The sequence below is a fragment of the Carcharhinus amblyrhynchos genome, chromosome 26, assembly GCF_965287045.1.
Source record: "Carcharhinus amblyrhynchos chromosome 26, sCarAmb.v2.hapA, whole genome shotgun sequence".
Taxonomy (NCBI): domain Eukaryota; kingdom Metazoa; phylum Chordata; class Chondrichthyes; order Carcharhiniformes; family Carcharhinidae; genus Carcharhinus; species Carcharhinus amblyrhynchos.
Window position 1 is genome coordinate 25,663,097 of NC_137349.1, and position 25,918 is coordinate 25,689,014.

A 25,918-nucleotide genomic window follows, 5' to 3' on the forward strand; every position below is an offset into this window, starting at 1 on the left:
CAGCTAAACTGTCTGAGAAGATGGTAGACCCACGTGTTGTGAGGCTGGCTGTTATTTGAGGCTTTGGAGAAGGTATCATCTCAGACCAACTTGGTGAGCCTCAGAGTCTTCAGCTTTGGAATGTGTTCAGCCAGCTTACCTGTCTCCTTGACTAGGTATAGTTGATCTTGGTGCTGCTTGAGTATATGTTGGAGAAGTAGCAGGGAGCAGAGTGGTGAGCTAGTCAGTATCAAGGCAGAGTCTTCATGAGTTGGACAATGAATAATAAGCAGCTTGAGAGGTAATTATGCAGTGTCCTAGAGAGCAGAATCTATAAAGGAAGAAAGTGGGAGTAGTAATTGTGGGAGGCACCACAGCCAAGCCAATCCTGTCCTTGTCCGATGACCACAAATGCACTTTCTAGCAAGTCACTGGATAATGATCAGGAGTGGGAGCCCTGGCTGATTATTTTTTTCTCTCCTCCCTAGCCCAGGGGCACTAAGGCCAATTGGAGCACCCGTACACCTGCTGCAGCTGAGATCAGCTAACTCAGGATAGACCAGGGATCGAACCTGGGACCTTGGTTGTATGGCTCAGTTCCACACTGGGCACTAGTTTACCAACTGAGCCAACGGTGGAACCATATCTTGAACTTTGGTACGCAATTATTTGTATGTCGAGGTTGACTGAATAAGGAAGAATGTAACATTCCTTTGTCTGTTAAAGCTCTTTTTTAAGCTTAGATTAAATGTTTTTAGTGATAATGATAGCAGAAGATCTTTGAGGCAGTCTCTGTTTCTGTTTGGCAAGGTGGACCCTGAAATAGGTTTTTGGAAAGTTTACTTCATATATAAACCCTAATCGCCTGATATTTGGCTTACTGGGATGTGTACATAGTTCACTTAAAATGATTTCTCCACATTTCCAGGAGAATGCAAAATTAGCTGAATCATCAGAGTCCAAGAGCAGCTGTGAAGTAGATGAGAAAGAAGAAAAGGTGGATAGCCAGGAGCAGCCTGAGCAGCTTATGGAACAGACGAACTTCGTGTTTGGGGAAAATCTTCAAGACAGAGTGAAGGTTCATGTTATTACAGTATTGAGAAGTCACCAGGTGCTGTTCAATGCTCTTACAAATCCCCCCGTACAGTAAAAAGTCTCACAACACCAGATTAAAGTCCAACAGGTTTATGTGGTATCGTAAGCTTTTGGAGCACTGCTCCTTCATCAGGTGAGTGCCACTCCACTCACTCGATGAAGGAGCAGTGCTCCAAAAGCTTGTGATATCAGATAAACCAGTTGGACTTTAACTTGGTGTTGTGAGACTTTTTACTGTGTCCACCCCAGTACAACACCGGCATCTCCACATCATATCCCCCTGTAGTTTGTGCTTGCATTGAACAGTTCTTTGGGTTAATGTGATTTTGTTAATCCCATGCATAAACTGCTGTGCCACGTGTTGTTTGAAGCTTTTTAAAAAAATATGTTAATGTTGATTTGTGAAGTGAGTTACAGGATACCCTTGGGTGATTTAAACATGAGCAATATGTACTTGATGCTTTATTAAGAATCTGTTGAAAGCTTAATGTGTGGAAATGGAGCATCAGTCATGTTTATCAAGTGTGAACTGATGGAAGCGTAATAAGACTTTGGAAACAAACAGTAATGCAAAACATTACTGTATGAAATGCACCTTAGGCACTAAATGGCAGCAAGGATTTTAATCTCAGAAAGGAAATTGAAACTGAGAATCAGAGTAACTTGGAAAGATCAGGGACAATGAACCACTAAAGAAACAAATTTAGTGGTACATTTTGTCAAGCCAAGTACCAGTTCTGCTGGAGTAATGTTGACGCAGTGAGCTGCCTACCTGAATAGGGTTGCTCTTGAAACAGGTTAGAGTAAATGAATTGCTGTGCAAAAAGAGCAACTTGTACAAACTTTGACATAGGGTCGTCTAAACTCACAATGTCAGCACTTTTCTCTCCTTACAGATGCTGCCCAGACCTGCTGAGATTTTCCAGCATTTTCTCTTTTGGTTTCAGATTGCAGCATTCACAGTAATTTGCTTGTACAAACTATATTGTCCTAACTGGCACAGGATAAAAGTACTCAGAAGTTGAAAAGACAGACCCTTGGAAACTTAAAGAGAAAAGTCTGAAGTTTCTGATTTCTGAATTGGTTTTGATCATTGCTAGAAATAATGGATATAATTGGCTTGAAGAATTGGTTGGATAGTGGTGGTCAAATGGTGGTTTAATTAATTTTCTTTCATTAACAGGGATTTTGGTTTACATCATGATATAAAAGTGCAGTCGGTTTTTAAGCAAGTGAAATGAGCACTGGGTGGAAAAAGAACAAAAGGGTGATAAGGGTGGAAGATGGAAGAAATTAAATGACACAAGAATTATTGTGCAGAGCCAAAGGGAGTGATAATGAGACAAACTCAAGATGTGGTCAGACAAGCAGTGAATGGCAAAGTAATGAACGGCTACCTTCTGAAATCAAAAATGGTAGGAAAATGAAACAGCGGAAGAAAATGGGAACAGAAATTATGGTCTGAAATTGAAGTCAGTGTGTCTGAAAGTGCCTAGTTGAAGCATGAGCAGCTGTTCATTGAGTTTGTGTTGAGCTTCATTGGAATATTAGGTGAGCACTTGAAACACCATAGCATTCAAGGAAGTGGACCAAGTTGCTGGAAAATAGGAATAGAATAAATAGGTGTTTGGTGGCTGGCACAAACATTATGGGCCAAAGAGCCTCCTGTGCTGTAAAACTCTAACACTGCTGTAGGTCAAGGACAGAGACATTGGTGTGAGAGCAAAGTAGAAAATTAAAATGTCAGACCTGCTCAAAAATTCAGATTTTTCATTGGAATAGAGAAGCTTAAGAGGAAGATTATGAAAATAATGAAAGCGTTTTGAGAGGGCAGACGATGAAAGAATGTTCCTAGTGGTTGGATAATAGTAACAAAGGAAAAGAGGGAGCATTAATTTCTTTGAAGAATGTAAGGGCAGTTGAGAAGAGATTTTTCCAGACTCACTAAATTACAGAATTCTTTTCTACAGGCAATTATGAGGCAAAAACAATACCCTTTGAAAGGTGATGTAATAAATATTTGAAATAGAATATTCTAGAATAACTGAAAAGAAATAGAGTAAGCTCCAGTTGAAGAACGAGAACTAATACACATGATGTGTCGAATGGCTTCTGTAACTGTAATTTTAATGATTCTGGGATTTTCAATGTCAAGTCTCTGTAAAAGAAAGCTGGAAATTAATGGAACTGGATAAATCAGGGAGAGCAAAGAAAAAGAACAACAGATAGAAAACACCTATCTTAAATATTAACTTTTCCCCGAGATGAGATGATGAATTAAGTGATCAGCAAACATGCTAGAAAGGAGTGAACAGGCAGATGGTATATAAAGATCAGCTTAGTGAGGTAATATGAAGGCATTGATAGAACAAAAGGAGCTTAAAAATACTGTATTCAAACTATAGCTAGTTTCCCCATATTTTTGGAAGAGGTTGCATTTTGGGCATGTGATGGTAAGGCAAGTTAATGTCTTGAGAGTTGACTTTGCGTTCTTGACAAGGTGCCTGCAGTTGGAGTCTTGGGCTGTCTTTTACATCCTTATGTTTGAGTCAAAAATTTGTAGCCTTTTCCTTGTTTCATTTCACCTTGCTTTTTGTATGTGTACCTTTTCCTACACTTTTCATTGAAGTACAGCAGAATTGGTAAAATGTTTTCCACTTCCAGAAGTTTGCAGTTAAGCTTCCAATGTGGACAAACAAAGACATGTGTTTTATACAAGACATGAAGAGTTAAGATTCAACAGAGTCACAGCCATTGAGAAGTTTTGCACTTCATTTGATAGTCTATTGAAATATTAACATGGAAAAAAATGGAGGCTATGCATGTCCGAATACCTATCCTTAATGCAAAAGTGGGCCATGACAAATTTTGTGGTGGGAATCCTTCCTCCTAATTTAAGTACACAACAAGCACAGGAAAAACTTCTTATAAGTACACCAGGAATGAAAAATTTGACAAAACAGCATCTAATAGAGGCCGCATTACTGCTGAAAGACAAAGTTGTAGTGGTAACAGCAAAATAAACTAATTGTTCACATTGGCACAATGGGGACGCGTAGGGAGATTTGATGTTTTTGCGAGTTGGGGATCCTGATGCAAGAGATGAACCAAAGAACTGTAACATATTCCAACTGAAAGCCTCCCCTCCTCTTTCAGCAAAAGCAGAAGTGCCAGTTGCCTGGAGGGAGCTGACTAATCGAACAAGACACAACCAATTTGTGAGAGCAAGTAAACAAAGTAGTGGATGATACCAAATCCAAATATTAAAAGCCTGTAGATTCTAGATGAAAGGTAATAAGAACATAAGAAATAGGAGCAGGAGTAGGCCATCTAGCCTCTCGAGCCTGCCCCGCCATTCAATAAGATCATGGCTGATCTGAAGTGTATCAGTTCCACTTTCCTGCTTTCTCCCCATAACCCTTAATTTCCCTGTCTATCAAAAACCTATCTACCCGTGACTTAAATATATTTAGCGAGATAGCCTCCACCACTTCAACGGGCAGAGAATTCCAGAGATTCACCACCCTTTGAGTGAAGAAGTTCCTCCTCAACTCTGATCTAAACTGCCCCCCCCCCCCCCCCCCCCAATTATGTTGAGGCTGTGCCCACTAGTCCTGCTATCCTTTCTAAGCAGGAAGAATCTCTCTACCTCTACCCGATCCATCCCCTTCATTATCTTAGACGTCTCTATAAGATACCCCTTCATCCTTCTAAACGCTAACGACTACAGACCTAGTCTATTTAGTCTCTCTTCATAGGCCAGCCCCCTCATCTCCGGTATCAGCCTAGTGAACCTCCTCTGCACTCCCTCCAAGGCCAATATATCCTTCCGCAAGTGCGGCGACCAAAACTGCACACACTACTCCAGCTGCAGCCTCACCAGTACCCTGTACAGTTGCAGCAAGACCTCCCTACTTTTATATTCTATCCCCTTCGCTATAAAGGCCAACATTCCATTCACCTTCTTGATCACCTGCTTCACCTGCAGGCTGGGTTTTTGTGACTCGTGCACAAGGACCCCCAGGTCTCTGCACTGTAGCATGCTGCAGCTTTTCGCCTTTTAAATAATAATCCCTCTTACTATTATTTCTGCCAAAGTGGATAACCTCACAATTGCTAATATTATACTCCATCTGCCAGGTCCTCGCCCACTCGCTCAGCCTATCCAGATCTCTCTGCAGACTTTCCACACCCTCCACGCAATTTGCTTTTCCACTCATCTTCGTGTCATCAGCAAATTTCGTCACCCTACACTCATCCCCCTCCTCCAGATCATCTATATAAATGGTAAATAGTTGAGGCCCCAGCACCGATCCCTGCGGCACTCCACTAGTCACCAACCACCAACCAGAATAGCACCCGTTGATACCAACTCTCTGCTTCCTATTAGACAGCCAATCCTCTATAAGGTAATAAGGGAAACTGCATACAGTTCAGTTGTCAAATCGTTTATAGGATATTTTCTCAGCAGATTTATGGAGAGGCAAACTACATTGGTGATTCTTGATATCTGGAAAGTTAAATTGGGGGGAAAAAAATTAAAGAAATTAGGCCTGTTTTCTCTGAAGAGACAGTAACTCACTGAAGCTTTCCAGGTAATGAACTAACAAAAGTGCTTCTGTCAAGGAGTTCACCACAATAAAAGTTCGAATGTGAGGGGACTTGATGAGATTTAAAAGTGTAAAGGAAACGATTTTTGATTCAAAGTGTGATAGAATTTAATGTTCAGCTATTCAACCCACCACCTTCATGCTGGTGTTAATGCTTCACCCTTCTTCCATCCCTTTGATAATCATGTGGAAGTTTCACTAGAGGAAACAATATTGAAATGTATGCTGAGAAGGTGGGCTTGGTCTTAAAGAAAATATGGATTTGTTAGGATCTTCTTTTCCTAAAATTCTTGTGTTCATATGAAAGATATTTTATGGAAGACCAGTGGAGCCCTGCAAAGCATTCATGGTTAAATCTATATACTTAACTAATTACATCAGCACTGCTATGCCTCCCTTTCCATACCTCCCTTGCTATGCCATCTCTCCCTCCAACTCCACTCATACTATCCCTATTGCATCCTTCCCCATTCCAAACCCCCCGTGCTAGACCCCTACCCCTTCTATGTTGCACTCTCACCCGTTCATACCACACCTCCACATCCCATTCTACTCCGCCAACCCCTACATCCACAACTAGTGTTTTGTTGTCCCTCTAACTCTCTTTTCCTCACTTTGTTTTTCTCACCCATTAACCAGTCTTTGTGCCACCTTCAACCCATCCTTCCAGCCTGGGTAACTTTGGCAGTGGCTCCCCTTATGTTATTCTTCTTACAACCACCCCCCATGCCTCAATGTGTGCTGCGGAACTCCCAATGAACTCCTCCTCTTAGTTCATTGACTAATCATGAAATTACAGACATACTAAACTGTGTATAACTATTCTAGGTAATAGCTCAATGTTGGTTTTCAATTTTGCTTTATCTGAAGACCCCATAATACAAACATTTGGATAGTGACCATGCAAAAGTAGGCCTATTGGACCCTTACGCCTGTTCTGCCATTAAATAAAATCATGGCTGATTGTATTTTGAATTTCAAATTCCTATCTACCCCGATAACCTTTGATTCCTTTGTCTAACAAGAATCCATCTACCTCCACATTTAAAATGTTCAATGACCTCCACCTCCATTGCCTTCTGGGGGCAGAGTTCCAAAGTAACATAACCTTCTGAGAGAAAAGATTTCTCCCTGCTGATCACGTTTTCTTATCTATATTTGCACATCACTTAGCAAAAACTGAATGCCAAGAGATGGATAAAAGTAACTAATCAGGAATTGTGTTGGAACCTTGTGTGTTCTAGCTTGTGCATACCTACTATATATTGATGTGTTACAGATGATGGAGGGCAGTGACTTTACGTGTCCTTTGAAGCAAACTTCTGCAGATGGAGAAACATTACCAGCTACCAACTATTTTCTCCAGTACATCAAACAGAACACTGCAAAGTAAGTGCTAAATCCATTTGCATTTACAGAATCTGTATAGCCTATGACTTTCAAAGCATTCTGAACTAATAAAGTGCCTGACATTTTAATAAGTGCAAGTCTGTAAGGGACAAACACTAATGTACTAATTTCTAAACAGGAGTAACTGTAAGGGCTGTTTTTTGGGTATCAGTTTGTTGTTTGCTTGTTTAAACATGCCTCGAGTGATGCCTTGCAGTGCACCCTTGCTCATCACTTCACAATTTAAAAATTCTGAATTTGAAATCCTTATCTATCATCTGGTAACCAAAATTATATTATGCAACGGTATTGCTGTAGTCTCAAATTTCAGTGCCATTTCAGTCCAAATCTTAATTGTAAACACCATGATGTAATAAATGATAAGGCTATCTAATTCTGTTTTCACTCTACTCTCTGCAACTTCCAGACCTTGAACATTGTAACTTGATCTCCATTATTTAATCAGTGAAAATTATTTTCTTTTGGTTCATCAAAGATGCAGTTTCTCCCATGTTTCTCTTAAGACTAGCATTTTCCACTACGTCTTATCTCTGGCTCCAACCTTAGTATTTCTTAAAACTATTAGCATTCTTGTTCTCAGTATTGAGATCTCTCATCCCCCCACCATTGATAAAGCTGGCCTTAAGTTGTTTCAAATTCTTATTCCGTCCAATTACTCTTGCCAAAATCAAAAGTGTTACCGTTGGGCTTAATATGGGCGTTAAGCTAATTCAAAGAATGGAAAAAAATGTATCTTCCCCATCCTCCAGTCCAACCCTCACCCTCATAATATAAATCTCATCCTGTTTTCTTTGTCTTCAACTCTGACGAAGGGTCATCCAGACTCAAAACGTTAGCTCTATTCTCTCTACAGATGCTGTCAGATCTGCTGCGATTTTACAGCATTTTATGTTTTTGTTAAAGTTCAGCAATGTCTTTGCTCCATTGACTGCTATGTGTTGAACTTGCTATCCCTTCCAGGTGCCTTCCAACCTTTCGGAACCAGCTCAGTACCATTAATTCAATGTGTCTGCTATTCTTTCAATGTGTACTGCTTTGTAATTACTCATTCCAAATTACGTCTGTCATACTTTTGCCCAGTTGCTTAGGTATTGTTTATTTTTCTCTCCCAACTTTAGTCTTTTGGACTCTGGAGAAAATGCAGATAGTAATGCAAGAGGTGCCAAGTTTGTTTTTGGGGAAAACATGAGTGAGAGGGTGTTGGTGAGTGCAGCAAATTAAACACTTCATTCATGATCTATATTCTCTTAATGTTGTTGTGTGGATGGATGCAAGTTGTGTATGTGTCAAGTGGAAGAGGAGCCCTAACACACAACTGGTTTATTCTGAGCTGTACTATTAAATAATTTTAAAATTTTTACTAGCTTAACACGATTCAGACATTTATTTGATAGTTAACAATTGGTGACCATTGCTATCTTTGAGTATAACTTGGAAGGTATTAACAAGGCAGTGATCAACAATATTCCTGGAATTGTTAATTGTGTTTGTAGAGTTTGCCACGGCCAGGTGATGTGAGCATCGAAAGCAGCAAGGACCAGATATTTGGAGAAAATGCAGGAGTTGCATCAGGATCTGTGCCTGAACCTTCACAGGAAGCTACACCAGAGAAGGCTACTGACTGGTTAGGTAAGGGATGTTAAAAGTAGTTAACTTGGCCTTTGATAAAAACAGAAAATGCTGAAATACTCAGCAGAGCAGGCAGCAGATATGGAGAGAAAGACACAGTTAATGTCTCAGATCAATGACCTTCCCTTAAAACAAAGGTCATCGACCTGAAGCATGAATTCATTTTCTATTTTTATTTCAGTTTCTCTGCATCTGCCGTAATTTAGTTTGGAACCCTGATCATTAACTCGGTACTGTATATTGTATCTGCTATCATTGCTATATATTGTATCTGCTATCATTCTGATTTACGATTGTGGCAGCACAGTGGTACAGTGATTAGCACTGCTGCCTCTCAGCGCCAGGGACCTAGGTTCGATTCCTGGCTTGGGTCACTGTCTATGTAGAATTTGTATGTTCTCCCCATGTCTGTGTGGGTTTGCTCTGGGTGCCACAGTTTCCTTCCACAGTTTAAAGATGTGCCAGCCATGCTAAATTCTCCCTTTGTACCTGAACAGATGCCGGAGTGTGGCAACTAGGAGATTTTCTCAGTAACTTCATTGCAGTGTTAATGTAAGCCTACTTGTAACTAATGAATAAACTTTAAATTTTTAACAGTTGTGGGATGATGCTAACACAGATGAGTGCTGCGTTTACCTGTGCCACGGTGGTTATTGCGCTTGAAGAAAACTAAAGTCATGTGAAGCACTATGAGACCCAACGAAGTCCCAAATATATCCAAGTATTAATTAATTTCTGTTTAATTCCAGTAAACAATGTGACAGAATCACTGGAGGAGTCTGCAGCTGCTTATACCAAAGCAACAGCTAAGAAATGCTTGTTGGAAAAGGTGGAAGTTATCACTGGGGAAGAAGCAGAGAGTAATGTTTTACAGGTATGTGATTGAAACTCCAAAAATGTCTGTTGTTTGTATCTAACTTGACTAATTGTTGGGGAGTGCTGTCCATTGTACTGAATTGAAATGGTAAACTTTATTTTTTAAAATATTTTCCTTCTTTGTAGCTGCCCCAGCTAGAAATCTGCTCCCAAGGTTTCTGCTGAGAAGTGTGAAAAAGCAGCCTGCGGTAACTGGCTGTTCATATGGACAGGAATTGTTCAATCAGCTCATTGATTCTGCTTCACCACTTAGTTGGCTGTAGCAGCTACTCCAACTCCTACCCCAGCTCTTTTCCATTTCTCTTAAAGTCTGTACCTGTCTCTTTTTCAAAAAAATACAAAGGAAAGCTTATAGTTCACTATAGATTGCATGTAAGAGTAATGTAGACCTCAAGTACCTGTTCATTCAAACAATTCATTCTCTTGATGGTACACTAAGAAGGTGCAATGTTCAAATATTGCCCTGCTGTCCTTCATAAATCTTTCCTTGATCTCCGTAAAAGAGTTTCTTGAAGTTTTCACTGAGTTGTAAACTTTCATATAGATCAGTGACGTAAATCTTGTTTTCAAATTAATTTTACTATTCTTGTGTTAAGCTAATCAGTGAGTCAGGTGCCGTTACTGCACTAGTTTTTCATCATGGGCAATCATTGATATCAGATTCCAGATTCATACACATTGTAAGGCTTGCATGTTTTCCATGAGTACACTTCTTATTTCAGATTGTCATTCCAAAATATTTTTCTCACTTTGTGAATGCAAGGGTTTGGATTTAATGTTAATGTGTATCCTGCGGCTAGAGAACACCAGCCATCCGCTTGATGCGGGGTACAAGAATTTTGGTGCTATTGCAGCTTAACTTTCTCCAGAGACAGCTTGATGTCTGAGAGCATTGATATCAGTGTCAGTGAGGTCTCAAGACAAGCATCAAGTAGATTGCAAATGAGTGGTCCACAACTGTGACTTGCCCACAGAATAGCTTGCTTTTCTCTGCGGTCCAATGTTTGTGAATTATGTTGCATCTAGCCACATTTGTTACGTCAAATAAACAAACTTGAAACAACGTGGATGCATGTTATTCAAAGAATATACATATGGAAAATAAAGCAGTCTTATTAACCAGCCATAATGAAACCCAAAGTCAGCAGACATTCTTAAGCTGGCTGCTGCCCAAATATGGTGCTACTTCAAAATGACTGGTCGGTTACTTAAGTGAGTTTCTCCCAGGTGACCACCTCTGACTTATTCAGATGTGGACAGTAGCAAGTAAGGTAGGCAGATGTTGAATGCGGTGCTCATGTTCCCTAATCACATCTCTAAATTTGTGAACAATTTGCCAGGAATGCCCATGGCGAAGAGTGATTCCTTGTTGATGGCTGAACATGCAATTCCATTCATATGCCCCAAGAATAGATTAGGGGAAAATTGAAAGCACCCTTCCAATTAAGAAAAGATCCTTTCAGCAGTCGATACTCAGAGCTGTTAGAACCGCAGGCTGCTGGAATCATCCTGCAGCATGCGAACAGGTTTTTAGAAAATCAGTGGAAAAGAGAAAAGTTATTAAAACTCAAACATTGGTTAGCCCATCACAGTTATTTATGGTACATGAAGGATGCAGCTGGCTAGGGATGCAGGAATACATTTTTATTAGGATAATACTGTAAGAACCATCAAAAGAGATTAGGCAAGGGTGAGACAAGCATATGGAGGTTTACAAGCATTAAATATATAAAAGATAGCAATTTTTATTCCATTTAAAAGTGGACAAGTTTCCAATAACTCACAATGGATGGAACTAGACAGAACATGCTTTACCTCAGCTTACCAAGTGACAATGTGGCAGAAATGTTATAAAGTGAATATCAAACATTCTTTGTGAGCACCACCTCCTGAATCAGACGTAAACATAACTGGTAAGCCTACCAGCTCAGAATGGTCATTTGACATTGAAATTGCCTTAGGAAATGTATATATAGCACTTCTAAGTGTAGCAAGAGGTCTATGTAAGAATTTTAATATGCTACAGAGACTGAAAGAGTAAGGAACAGTTTTAGGTAACATTTGATATGACTTTCCTTTGAATATCATTTGAATTCCATATATAAAGCTGCCACTATTGAACTTCAAAGCTATTTTAATTTCTTGTTCTATCAAATCCATCTGTCTATTGTTGCCTCCTTCAGATGAGATATACAACTTAAAATGAGGTTACAAACAACTGGAAAATTAACATGGATGTGATTAACATGGACTAACACAGCTGTCTAGTGTCAGTGGGCACTGTATATCTTAGACCCAGCCTACCTTTTGGATGACTGTAGCCATTTGTATGTGAAAGTGGAACTGCAATCAAAAAAATGAGAGAGACTGTACCAAAATTGTTAATGGAGTATTTCTTCTCTGTGCCTCCCATATCTTACTCTGCTGTGGTGGCATTAGCTAAGACCAGGAGCTTGCCATACATTTGCACCAACTTATACTGCTTCTGCATTGATAAAAGATTTTGGTCACCTATCAGAATATCTCCTATATGATATTGATATCAGCTTGTTTACAAGAGCCAGGCAAAGATCAGCATCTGTTCAGGAGCCTCCAGAGCCAGAAAACTAGAGAAGGGTCGGTGGGAAGAGTGCAGTTGGGAGGATACTCCAACTAGGACAACTTTTCTAATGAGAATAAATTATAAACATTTTATGAGTGACTTTTACAGTTTGGCAAAGGTGTGTTTTTGGATTTCATGATCAGTTTCGATTGTTATATTAGAGGTGGATTTTTGGCCTGACAGTTTTTATTTTATTTTTTCATGGGATGTGGGCACCACTGTCAAAGCCAGCCAGCATTTCTTGCCTATTCCCAATTACTCTTGATGCAACTGAATGGCTTGCTAACAACCATCCCTTGAAGGTGCATATATCTAGCCATTCTGCAATCTGGAATTGTGCAGCCTGCTCACAACCTCATGAAACCTTGGTGCCTTTTGAAATATAAGCAGCTCATCAAGAAATTAATGCTCAGAAGGATTGTAATCTACTCGTGGAGCATTGCTTGGTAGACCATTTCAGAGAATAATCAAGAATCACATACAGGGCGGATTAGGAAAGCACAATAAGAGTCCTCCCTAAAGGACATTAGTAAATCGCATGGGGTTTTCCTACAATGCAACAGTTTTAGATGAGATTTAATTAACTGAATGTAAATTCCCCAGCTTCCCTGATGGGATTTGAATATCAGCCTGCAGATCACTAGTCCAGTAACATGCTCGCTTATGATACTGTGCTTATATAGAACATTTCCCTGATTATTGTGGGAGGCCGATATTTCTTGGCTTCAGAATATTCTTGATTAATTTCAGATTCAATGCAAGTTATTTGTGTTTGACAAGACGTCACAATCCTGGGTAGAGAGGGGACGAGGCCTCTTGAGACTCAACGATATGGCATCTGCTGATGATGGAGCCTTGCAATCAAGGCTAGGTATGAGTCCAACTTCTGTATTATTTGTTGATGCTACTGATGATATTTGGTGCCACTTGCTGTGAATAAGAATTATGTTTTTCTTGTAAATAAAAATTTGTATTCTGTAAAAGTAGAACTTTAGTATTGTAAGCATTGCAGTACCTCAGAAAATGATGGGAATCTTATTTTTGCCAAAAGCACTTGCATCCTAATCAACCTGCACTGCCTGTGCAGAACTTATTATTTATACAATAATCTCATGTTTGATGCCCAAACTGTCCTGAGTTAGCTCTTCGCAGTTGTAGCAATCCCATAATTGATTCAGTAACTCAAGTTTGTGAGGTGTTGGTAAAGGGGAAAATTTGCAATGACAAAACCAGTTGTTTTCTTGAGCAGAACCCTCTATCTGGATTTGTGAAATAACTTATTTGTGTGACGCCTTTATTTTGTGGGCAACACAGGTGCAGGAGAGGGACAGATTTGTATCCTTTGTGTAGTCGTACACTGGGAGAGAGATCTTAATCACTCCATACAACATAACATTTAAATATCCCCAGATACAATTGGACTAAAGTCTTGCTTTATTAGTGCTGCTTCTTGCCACACATTTAAAGTAGTATCTTGTTGTCAATGTTTGTCAGTTCACTCTTACCTAGTTCAATAGAATTATATTCTAAACTTCTTCATTGTATCCTGGGTATTGAATTTGGACAAGGAACCCAGATTATGTAGGTCTTGTGGTCTTTCTTTTATTCTCAGTATATTCTGTTTTCAAACTAGCTGGTTCACTTTAAGGAACCAGGGCTTGGAGGAATTTGAACCAGCCAAGCTAATTCAATTATTCTTCCTGTACTGTTCATGAGTCTCAACCTAGAACATTGAGGGCAATTTCACTTGAACACACTTGACAGCCGACAACTAAGGCTTAATGGGGTTGCGCGATGCCACAGGCAACATCGGTGCTGTGTATCGCCTCAGCCAAAATAGAAACATCAGGTTTGTTTAAGGAGATACTATTGGTTTAGCAGTTTGCAGCTCCCTTGAACAGAAGCTGAACACTGGAATTGGCATGACAATCAAAAACAACCTGATATTGAGATCCTTTCATTGGAGATTGAATGTCTTTCGTACCATAACCAAATATATGTAAGTGAAAATCTTTTTAACGTTTAACCAGTCGATTTCCCCAAAACCATGTTCAGGTGAGTTAGGTTGTTTGGGATCTGAGGTGGTATCCCAGGGTCCAGCATTATTTTGAAGAGTATCCAGTTAATTTGGTGTATGACTAAGCAGAGGATACAAAAGCTTTTGCTTTTACAGTACAGTCCTAGTAGTTTTTGAATCTTACATCAGCTTGACAGAGCTTCACCCACATTGTACCACAATGTTTAAGGCCCAGCTCAAAAACATTGTGATTGCTGGTGCTGATCATGCTCTTATTGTTTTATGCTACTATTAAAGTAATAGATGATCAGCAATGTATCTTTTACTCCTATTCTAGTTACTCTCAGCTGCTGGCGATACAGGTAAGATTCGCGGAAGGCTCTACACGCGATTCTAGAGTTGCTTTTGTCAGTTATGCTATTTTCTGCATCAGAATTTTGTGATCAGTATACAGCACAAATTCACCAGATTGGAACCGAAGCTTAACGGCCAAATTACAAGGATAGGTTGCACGAGCCTGACTTGTGTACTCCTTTAAGCTTAGAAGATTATGGCGTAATGTAATCAAGGTCTTTAAAATGATTAAGGCAATCAGTAAATTCATGACAGGGAAACAAGATTCTATGGTGGGGTAATCCAGAACAAGTGGCATAATGTTAAATTAGAACTAGGTTCATTTACATAGCAACATAGAAGATAGGAGCAGGAGGAGGCCATTTGGCCCTTCAGCCTTCTCCGCCATTTATCACGATCATGGCTGATCGGCCAACTCAACAGCTTAATTCTGCTTTCTCCCCATAACCTTTGATTCTATTCGCCCCAAATGACTTTTTTTTTAATTCATTCATGGGACATGGGCGTTGCTGGCTGGCCAGCATTTATTGCCCAACCCTAGTTTCTTGGAGGGCAGTTGAGAGTCAACCACATTGTTATAGCTCTGGAGTCACATGTAGGCCAGGCTAGATAAGGACAGCAGATTTCTTTCCCCAAAGGGCATTAGAAAACCAGGTGGGATAAAATCACGATGTACTTTCCCACACAGCAGGTAGTGGAAATCTAAAACTTGCTGCTCACTCCCTCTCCCCTCACCCCATCTGGTGGTTATTAAATCATTTTAAGCAAATGCATATATGGAGTTGAGGTTATAGATCAGCAAAGATTTAGTTGAAAGGCAGAATGATTTTGAGGAGCTGAATAGCATACTGCTATTGCTAGGCTTATGGACTTTGTACTATGTTTTCAGCCATCAATGTTTCTGAATAGCTGCATTCAATGATTCTTCAGCTGTGGGAAAAATATTTTCTGTCTGTCCAGAGTGTTTGCCTGTATTAGGTAACTTCTGGTATCTAGTCTAGAATTGCAGAGAGATTATAAGACCCCTCCATCTCCAAATTCAGCAGTATTTAAGTTGCTGAATAATTGGCATTTTATAGAGGATTGAAGGATAAAAAGCTTTCCCCAAAAAAAAGGAATATAATGTGGAAGGTTAAGGCCAAGAGTATGAATGGTTGAAAAAAGAAAACTAGGAAGTTAAAAATCAGTGTTACATCATAGTAGTAGCTTTGCTCCTCAAAAATTTAGACAGCTTGACGGAAATCATGATTTACTAAGTAGACAATCAATAGCACAGAAAAAGGAAAATGAGCATTTTTTGGGAAACTATAATCAATTTTCAATTATGGACAAACTCTTAACATTCTTTGGAGATATTGTCCTGGAATTTATAGTTCCAGGCAAAATGGGCAGCACAGTGGTTAGCACTGCTGCGTCACAGCACCAGGGATCCAGGTTCGATTTCCAGCTTGGACACTGTCCACACTCTATACAAACAATGGACAGTATCCAAACAGGGAATTGAACCCGGGTTCCTGGTGCTGTGAAGCAGCACTGCTAACCACTGTGTTATTGCGCACAGTGGACTGTCCACACTTGGACACTGTGCAAACTTCACGCAGACGGTGGACAGTATCCAAGCCGGGAATCGAACCCGGGTCCCTGGTGTTGTGAGGCAGCAGCGCTAACCACTGTGCTACCGTGCCGCCCCAATCGAACATAGTTGACAGATATAAAACAAAATGATAGGAGAAGGTTTGGAAGTTGGATATCCAGGAGTTAGTGCTTGTAGTCCCCACAAAAATGTTATTGTATAACATGGTGGGAGAAAAATATAAATGTTTGTTTTGCTGTTGTCAGCTATTTAAAATGCTTTAACATCAACGTGACAAAAGCTATTCTACAAAGCAGTGTTCAATACAGAACTTGTACCTTCAGTGATTTTCTTGCTTTGTTCCAGTGATGCGGACTCAAGGCAGCCTTCGATTAATTCTAAACACCAAACTCTGGGCCCAGATGCAAATTGATAAAGCCAGTGAGAAAAGTATTCGAATCACAGCTATGGATGCCGAGGACCAGGGTGTCAAAGTCTTCCTCATATCGGTATGTTTTGCAGCAGTGCTTCATTAAATTACAGGAATTCAAACTTGAGTTGTTTTTTTTGAATTAGCTGGGTGTCTGCACAGCAATCCATTCTCATACTTTAGAATCTTCAAATCAAAGAAATGACAAGCAGAAGGGAAAGAGGGCAGAGAGACATATATAAATAGTGAGAGAGGGAGAGACGGCAGTGGAAAGGAACGGTGAGAAGGACGAGTGGAAAGAAGCCAACAGTGGAGAGAGAGAGAGACAGGATGAGAAAGGAACAGAGAGAGGGAGGACAGGAAAGAAATGGAGAGAGAGGGAGACTGGAAAAGAGTAGGGAGAGAGAGACTAGACTGGAAAGGGAGAGAGAGACTAGACTGGAAAGGGAGAGAGAGAGACTAGACTGGAAAGGGACGGAGAGAGAGAGAGACGACTGGAAAGGGACGGAGAGAGAGAGAGACTAGACTGGAAAGGGACGGAGAGAGAGAGAGACTAGACTGGAAAGGGACGGAGAGAGAGAGAGACTAGACTGGAAAGGGACGGAGAGAGAGAGAGACTAGACTGGAAAGGGACGGAGAGAGAGAGAGACTAGACTGGAAAGGGACGGAGAGAGAGAGAGACTAGACTGGAAAGGGACGGAGAGAGAGACTAGACTGGAAAGGGACGGAGAGAGAGACTAGACTGGAAAGGGACGGAGAGAGAGACTAGACTGGAAAGGGACGGAGAGAGAGACTAGACTGGAAAGGGACGGAGAGAGAGACTAGACTGGAAAGGGACGGAGAGAGAGACTAGACTGGAAAGGGACGGAGAGAGAGACTAGACTGGAAAGGGACGGAGAGAGAGACTAGACTGGAAAGGGACTGAGAGAGAGACTAGACTGGAAAGGGACTGAGAGAGAGAGAGATTAGACTGGAAAGGAATAGAGAGAGAGATTAGACTGGAAAGGAATAGAGAGAGAGATTAGACTGGAAAGGAATAGAGAGAGAGATTAGACTGGAAAGGAATGGAGAGAGAGAGAGATTAGACTGGAAAGGAATAGAGAGAGAGAGAGTTTAGATTGGAAAGGAACTGAGAGAGCGGGAGAGACTGGCCGGGAAGGAACAGAGAGAGCGGGAGAGACTGGCCGGGAAGGAACAGAGAGAGCGGGAGAGACTGGCCGGGAAGGAACAGAGAGAGCGGGAGAGACTGAAGGAACTGAGTGACAGGACTGGGAGAGAGAGAGAAAAGCAGGAATCGGAAAGGACCAGAGGGAAAGTGACAAGTGGAATGAAACAGATGGGAGTGGAAAGGGACGTGAGAAGAGGACAGGAACAAAAATGAACAGTGGAGAGAGGTAGATACAGAAAGGGTCATTGAGACATAAGTGGCAAGAAGGAACAAATGAAGGAGAAGGGTAAAAAAAAAATCAGCGAATGTTGAAAACACTCAGTGAGCCAATTTGCATCTGAAGAGATGAGAGAAGTTAAAATTTCTGGTTAGGTAATTGAGTGGAACATTTTAAAAGGAACAAAATGATGGGAAGGCAGTGAGTGGTAAATGACAGCATGCAAGCAGACAAACACATACACAAACACATGAGCACGCAAAAACAATGATGCACATAAATAAGAGCACCTACCTATACATGCAAGCAGAAGTGGACATGTATGCATATCCACTGGTACACAAACATGAATGCGTATGCAATAACAGACACGCGCACACACACACACGAGACTGGCCACATGAAGTGTTTTAGAGAACACAGTAGGTGTTCTCTAAAAGAGGAGAAGGATCCCCCCAGTCAAGGTAACTCTTGAGGTAAAATATTCAGGTCAATGCCCTGTCAGCCCCCAGAATCCCCACCCATCCTCAATACCAGTCTTGTTTAAAATGTTAAGTAAACCACAGGTATATTGGGTGATAAAACTTTGTTTACTTTGGCTGAGTTAGTGGATATGTTTTAAAAGCTCACAATTATGTAGGAAATGTTACTGAATTAGAGGCCTCATTAAGAGGCTAAACAGCATGTCGTGGCAAAAAGAAACATAATGTAAATGGTGGCTTGAGGTTTAGAGTGAGATTCGTTGTTGTGAAGTCTGGAATGAAATTTGCATTGTACTTAATTCATACTAAACATGTCAATGGAATGCTTGATGGGACTGTTTAGTACTCTGCATCAGCCCAGGTAGTTTGTCCTGGGAGTACTCTGTGCTAATACTGCATGAAAACAATTCCATATCTCAACTTATTGATCGGGAAGGCAGTAAAATTGCACTACAGAATTAAAACATCTGAATGCTTAATAGTTAAACTAAAATTTCTTCTTCCGTTATTTTGTAGACAGCAATCTGTTTTATCTTTCGGCATAATCCTGAGTGTAATAAGAAGTCACACAGTTATTCTCAAATGACAATGGATAAAATTATTTGACTCTGTTGTACTTTGATCACCATCCTGACTCTGGTAGATATTTTGTTGTTTTAATCAAGAAAGCTGCTATGTAATCTGAAGTTGGGGCTCTTTTGGACACCTCACAGGCTAGTTCAAAGGATGCTGGACAGCTGTATGCAGCCCTACATCACCGCATTTTGGCGTTGCGAAGTCGTTCTGAGCCAGAACCGGAACCTCCATGCATAGTCTCAGAGTCGGGGGTAACGCAGTCAAATGAGGAAGATAGTGATGATGATGATGAAGTTATTGTTCCTGCATCAGCAACAAGTGGTAAGCATTGTGTTGGACGATGATGATAATTAATGATTGGTCTTTTAACCCATAATTTGCTGGGGAGCATAGTAATGTCTGCAGAGCAATTCATTTGAGAGGGCAACTGCAGGAAAAATGAAAACCTAACCTAAGTATAAAAGCATGTCACTTAAGCTTAACTGCATAATGTCCTCCCTTTAATGTGGAAGAAATATCCTAATCAACACATACTGTGTGGAAAATGGTTCACGTCCCAACATAGCAGCTGGTGGAATTTAAATTCAATTAGTACATCTGGAATTAGTACATCTGAGACTAGTCTCAGTAATGGCAACCAGGATAACTATCAATGATTATTGTAAAAACCCATCTGGTTCACTAATGTCTTTTAGGATAGCAAATCTGCCATCCTTGTCCAGTCTGGCTTACATGTGATTCCAGCCTCTCAGCAATGTGATGGATTTGTAACTGCCCTCTGAAAAGGCCTAGCAAGCCACTCATCCAAGAGCAGCTAGGGGTGGGCAACAATGCTGGTGAACTTGTCAGCAGAGCCCACATCCCATGAAGAAAAAAATCTCCTGCTTGTTCACATAAGTATGAATGTTTTCTAGATCCTGCTGTAGGCAGGCATGGGATATCTCATTATTGGAAAGGTTGTGAGTGAAGTTGAATACTGAAGGAAGATCATTGCTGCTATAGCTGAAGATGGTTACGCAAAGAACACTTCCCAAAGAACTGCAGCAATTTCCTAGAGCTGTGAAGAATGCTCTGTTTGACTAGAAGTTGGAGTTTTTTCACTAAAGATACAGAGTCATTGGTGTATACCGCATGGAAACCGGCCCCTTGGCCCAACTTGTCCATGCCGCACAGTTTTTACCACTAAGCTTATCCCAATTGTCTGTATTTGGCCCATATCCCTCTATACCCATCTTAGCTATGTAACTGTCTAATTGCTTTTTAAAAGACAAAATTTTATCTGCCTCTACTACTACCTCAGGCAGCTCGTTCCAGACACCCACCACCTCTGTGTGAAAAAATCGCCCCTGTAGACCCTTTTGTGTCTCTCCCCTCTCACCTTAAACCTATGCCCTCTAGTTTTAGATTCCCCTGCCTTTGGGAAAAGATGTTGAACATCTAGCTTATCTATACCCCTCATTATTTTATAGACTTCTTTAAGATCACCCCTAAACCTCCTACACTGCAGGAAAAAATGGGTTGAAGACTGATCTATTAGAGCAATTCAAGGTTGTCAAGAATTACATATAGTGATGGATTGTATCCATCATTCAGCAAGATAGTGATCAACAGGCACAAATTTAGGATAATCACAAAAAACATTAAGATGGAACTTAGGAATTTTGCAAAGATTCGTTTTTTTTAAAAGTACAGTAATTCTTTTAAAAGGGTAATTGGATAGTAACTTCAAAAAAAGGGATTAGAAAAGATTTGGGGGGTATCAAATAAGAGAGTGGAATTAACATAAGTTGTGATAATGACCATTAGACTGGATTTCAGCTTTCTGCATTGAACCATCTGTGGTCCAGTGTCAGATGGTCATATGAAATCACAGTAAACAACATCCACTTTTAAAGATTAGATGCTACATAGTGGCTGCTGATTAAGTTTTGATGTTTGATGAGCTAAGTAATGGTGTGCCATCTCAAGATACTTCCCATAGTGTCAGTCTTCTTTCAGTGTAACCTTTGCCTGTAAGTCTGAAGGCTGAGAGTTATAGTTCCACTCCAGAGACCTGGGCATAAAATCCACTGCAATACTGAGGGAGTGCTGTGCTGAAGGACTTGCCAGCTTTTGGGTGGGATGATAAATTGAGGCCTTTGCTGCCTTCTTGGGTGGACTTAAAAGATTATTGCAATGTTTTAAAAAGAAGCAAGGGAGCTTTCCCCTGTACCCTGCGTAATACAGTCAGAAGGCTCACAACACCAGGTTAAAGTCCAACAAGTTTATTTGATAGTAAACCCACAAGCTTTTGGAAAGTTCCACTTTCCATTCACCTGACGAAGGAACAGCGTTCTGGAAGCGTGTGGGTTTACTATCAAATAAACTTGTTGGACTTTAACCTGATGTTATGAGACTTCTTACTGTGTTTACCCTAGTCCAACACCGGCATCTCCACATCATCCTGCGTAATACCTATCCCTCAATCTGCATCACTAAAAAGCAGATTATATCGCCATTGTCGCATTGATGTTTAAGGGAGTTTGCTGTGAGCAATTTGGCTTCCATGTTTCCTCCACTATAACAGTGACTACACTTCAAAAGTACTTCATTGTTATGCAGTGCTGGAATGTCCTGAGATTGTGGAACACTCTATAGCAATGGAAGTTTTTATTTTTCTTGTTCTTATGTTTCATAAACAACATCTAACCAATTTTAAATATTCCATGATTAATATTCTGGATTTTTTTTAGAAGTGTCGTTGTCAGAACCATTTCCCAGTCTGTTTTTTAAAGACTGCTTCAACTAATAATTTAAAATAAAACCTGCCTTTTCCCCCACAGTTGAGGAATTTATTTTATCCAAAAAGTCCAATTCAAATTGAATCTAATTTGTGGTCCCCACATGAGGGACAGACAAGATCCAAGCTGATAGGATGAGGCATTGCACCCTTTCCCAGGTTTGATCTGATGCTTCATCTTAGCCAAAAGGCTGAGATGGCTTTGAAAGATTGTGTCAGGTAACGTCTCATTAACTTCATTGGTTACCCTGATCCTTTATTCTACTCTAGCCTGGGCAAACAACCATCATAGGTGGCAGCATACCCCAAGTCCCATGGGCTAGCCTTGTCTCCTGCCTGATTATAGTTCCACCTAGTGCCGATATTCCTTGTAGTTAGGTGACGTTTTTAGTAATGGATTATTGTCCATTGCTCTGCTTAAGTCAGGAACTAGATTTTATTTTTCCACATTAGAGTATGAATTAATAGTTGTCTACATTCTAACCTGGCTGACTTGATTTGATTTACTTTAAAGTACAACAATCAATTTATTATTTAAATATTGGAGAAAACAGCTTTGTAAAGTAGGTTACCCCCCAATGACTTGTGTTGTATCATCTTTTTCTCTGATTTATTTTTTGCATGATATCTCACATATCTGATATCACTCAATTAGAAACTCTGTATGAACACAGCGGATACAGAATAACTAATACTCGATTTCTTTATAATGCAGGCCCATGTGACACAGATGACAAACAGACCACAGGAAGCACATAGCGACATTGGAACTAATCCGCTTGCAAGGTTTCTGCTCCAGGGTCTTGCAGGCACCTCTGTGGACACCCCAGACCAGTGTTTTTTTTCAGGCAGTGTTGAAGATGAACTCCAAACTGGGCCCAGCACAGCTGACTGGCGGCCTGTGCCTTCCTACTCTTGTGTTTTGTCTGAATTAATGGCTTTCACACCGTTAGACTGAGAAACTGCTGATTTTCAGTTTGGGATGCAGAGTCTCATCATATTGATGAGTGAAACTTGCTCTCTGTCTCTTGAATAACTCAGCAAGGCACTTCAATTTTCCAATGGGACTTGTCTATTCAGTACAGCCAGTGTGCACGAAGTTCTGGGTTGTAGTTACCAGTGTCTGTCTCTCTCGCACACCTACACATATACACATTTTATATTCTGGCGGATGAGTGCACAGAGGTCAGATTTTGCAACTTAGAAGAAGAGAATTTGCCAGGATTGCATCTCAAAGCAGCAGTAAAATTAACAGACTTTGACTTACAATGGACTGTTAGGCAAAGAGCGCCCATTTCTCATTTTTCCAATGTTATTACTGGGATTTGTGTTGTGCTGTTTTTTTTTAATTTCTTTAACGAGTTAAGCTTGTGTGTTCACAGAATCCTGCAATTCAGGCTTTTTTGTACACAAATGTTTTTTGTTCTTGAAGGAACCAAGAACTTTAGTAAACTTGGGGGGAAAAACACAGGGAGATGCTGGGAGGTTACTGAGCTGTAAATTAAAGTGTGCTTTTCCCTTTACCTGTCTACTTGCTTTTGCAGCAAGCCTTGGAAGCGGAAATGTAATAGTTAAATTTTAGCACAGAAACAATTAGTATGTAATGTTTCCTTGTTTAAAAAACAAAAAAGACAAAAAACCTCCAATTTATTTTTCTGTTTATTTCTTCAGAAGCGCTCCATGTAGTTTGGGGTTGGATCCGCGTAGGTCAGTTTGTGTTTTCTCTGTCTCTGTAGCTAGTCCTTTTTGGACTGATAGTAGCTTTCTTTACACTGAATAGTTGAAAGTTCTGAAATGAAATGAAAATAGAATAAAACCCATCCTGTCCTCTCCCACCCCCTCCCAACAGGACTGAGCTGGAAAGTGGTTACTTTCTGCCAAAAGCCTTAGCTCCTAGAGGAAGTCATTACTGATGTGGTTGAAAAGTTTGTGTAAGATTACTATATCAAAATGTATTTCTGAATTACATTAAACATTTAACAAAACACTTTGCTTATGTTACATAGGTTGTGTGGGAGTGTTGTGCTGTTTACCTTTACCAACTAGCTTTGTTTCCAGGCTGCTCTTCCCTTGAGCATTTTGGCTGCATTCACAATCTATCAAAATAGGGATAAGTTGAAGATACTGGAATTCTTGCGGTCGTAATTCAGGAAGTTTTATTTAGCTTATGCTGAATTTTACAGTAAATATAACCTAATTAGAAGGGAGCTTTGCTGAAACTTGTTTTTTAAAAAAAAGACAGAACTCTTAAGTATTTTCTTTGCAGTCCTGATTTCTTCCATATTTATGAGAGTCATTAACAGCTTTCTAAAGTTCACAACTTACCTCACCCATGGCCTGCAGTCATTTACATTTGAAGAGTAAAGGAATGAAATGAATGATGAAATCTGAGAACTTCGCATTCTTATCACTCTGTGATTATTTTTCTAATGTGGTTACCTCTGCTGCCTCATAGCGCCAGGGACCCAAGTTCAATTCCTGACTTGGGCCACAATCTATGCGGAGTCTGCACATTCTCCCCATGTCTGCGTAGGTCTCCTCTGGGTGCTCCAGTTTTCTCCCACAATCCAAAAGATGTGCTCGCTAGGTGCATTGGCCATGCTAAATTCTCCCTCAAGAGTGTGGCGACTAGGGGATTTTCGCAATAACTTCATTGCAGTGTTAATGTAAGCCTACTTGTGACACTAATAAATAAACTTAATTATTTTTGTATTGGCTTAAACTTGTCTCAAAGCAGCAGAAATAATCTGAAGTAAAATCCTCAAACTCCCCAAATCTAGTGAGATAAGCTCTAATTTTTCTGTTTAGAAACTAACCATTTCATTCATGGGGTTTGGGGTGGGGTGGATTTCCCACCAGTGATCACTACAGGTAAAAATGGTGATGTCTATAGAAAATCCAGCGAGACCGTGGAAACTGGAATCTCGCTGGCAAGGTCTCATGCCAAGATCTTGCCCACTTATCACCGCAAGGTTCCCACCCAGAAAATACATTTAAATAAATTTAAATGTCTTTAAAGAGCTTCCTCTGTCCCCATCTGTCACTGTCCGCCCTTCTCCCTCAGGTAAGGGATCCCCGGTGAGGTTCACAACCGATTCTGAAAAACATGAAGCTGTCGAGGGGAACTGCCAGAGGAGCAAAGGTAAATCTAATCCCCGGGAGAGAAGGGGGTGGGGAGGGAAATGAGAGACCAGGCAGTGCCCTGGCACACTGGCAGGGCCAGGATGGTTGTGCCAATGGTTTGTTTCTGGGATGGGTCCATTGGGGAGATTATTCCCATTCTGTAAGGGGGTGATCGCCCCAATGCTGCTGTAGTGGGGGTGGGGAGGGTAGTGTTCATCTCAGATGCAGATCTGGGTGTCCCGCCAGAGTGAAAGCAAAACCCCACTCCCTGTCCAGGTTCCCTGTGCACATAGTGCACGAGAACCTGGGAAAAGATCACGGCTGTGCAGCTGCAGAGGTGCAGGTTTGTTTGCCACTGAAACTAACACTAACAAAATATTGGAAGAATCCACCCATAGTGAGTGTTTTCCTTTGCTTTTTATATCCTTATATTGACGTGTCCAAAATATATGCAAGGCCGACTGTGACTTAAAAGTTATATTAAAAAAATCAACACCATCTTCATGCTTTTGTATTCAATATCTCTGTGAAAAACCAAGCTTTTTATAACAGTACCTATTTGTGTTGACGTATTTAATGACCTACCTATTTGCCCTATACCCTAAGATCTTGCCGTTTAAGATGTTTATTTTCCAAGTTCTTTCAAATGCTTCACTTCACCTTTCCATGCTGAGCTACATCTACCAACTGATTTTCCATTTTTGCAGCCTTACAGACAAGTAGTGCCATGTCCAGCCATGTCACAATTTGTCTTGTACCACAACTTGGTTTCAGCAGATTCTAATATTGTTGCTCAATTCATACAGTTAGGTCATTTATATGTACGAGCATGGTATCACCCCTTGAGTATCTGTGCTGGGGCCTCAAATATTTGCTAATGTATTCAGTAGAGATCCACCTACTGTCTCTAAATCTGCAGATGACACAAAGACTGGTGGTGCAGTAAGTAGTTAAGACAGTAACATCAAATGTAAGGCAATACCTCTGGATTAGGTGAG

General features: G+C 40.5%; 1 protein-coding gene across 4 annotated transcripts in view; it reads left to right on the top strand.

The window, feature by feature from the left end:
* The window catches only part of LOC145358559 (ran-binding protein 3-like), a 99,667-nt gene extending 74,286 nt beyond the window's left edge, over positions 1-25,381 (top strand). For 3 of the 4 annotated variants that reach the window (XM_080212713.1, XM_080212715.1, XM_080212714.1), the window contains 9 exons: positions 908-1,057; positions 6,964-7,073; positions 8,213-8,297; positions 8,588-8,723; positions 9,473-9,597; positions 12,952-13,072; positions 16,512-16,654; positions 19,156-19,339; positions 22,513-25,380. In XM_080212713.1, the coding sequence (XP_080068839.1) occupies positions 908-1,057; positions 6,964-7,073; positions 8,213-8,297; positions 8,588-8,723; positions 9,473-9,597; positions 12,952-13,072; positions 16,512-16,654; positions 19,156-19,339; positions 22,513-22,556 (1,098 nt within the window). In that variant the 3' untranslated portion in view covers positions 22,557-25,380. Of the gene's footprint in view, positions 1-907; positions 1,058-6,963; positions 7,074-8,212; positions 8,298-8,587; positions 8,724-9,472; positions 9,598-12,951; positions 13,073-16,511; positions 16,655-19,155; positions 19,340-22,512 lie in introns of all 4 variants that reach the window. The other variant, XM_080212716.1, reaches the window with a different exon arrangement.
* Positions 25,382-25,918: the final 537 nt, after the last annotated feature.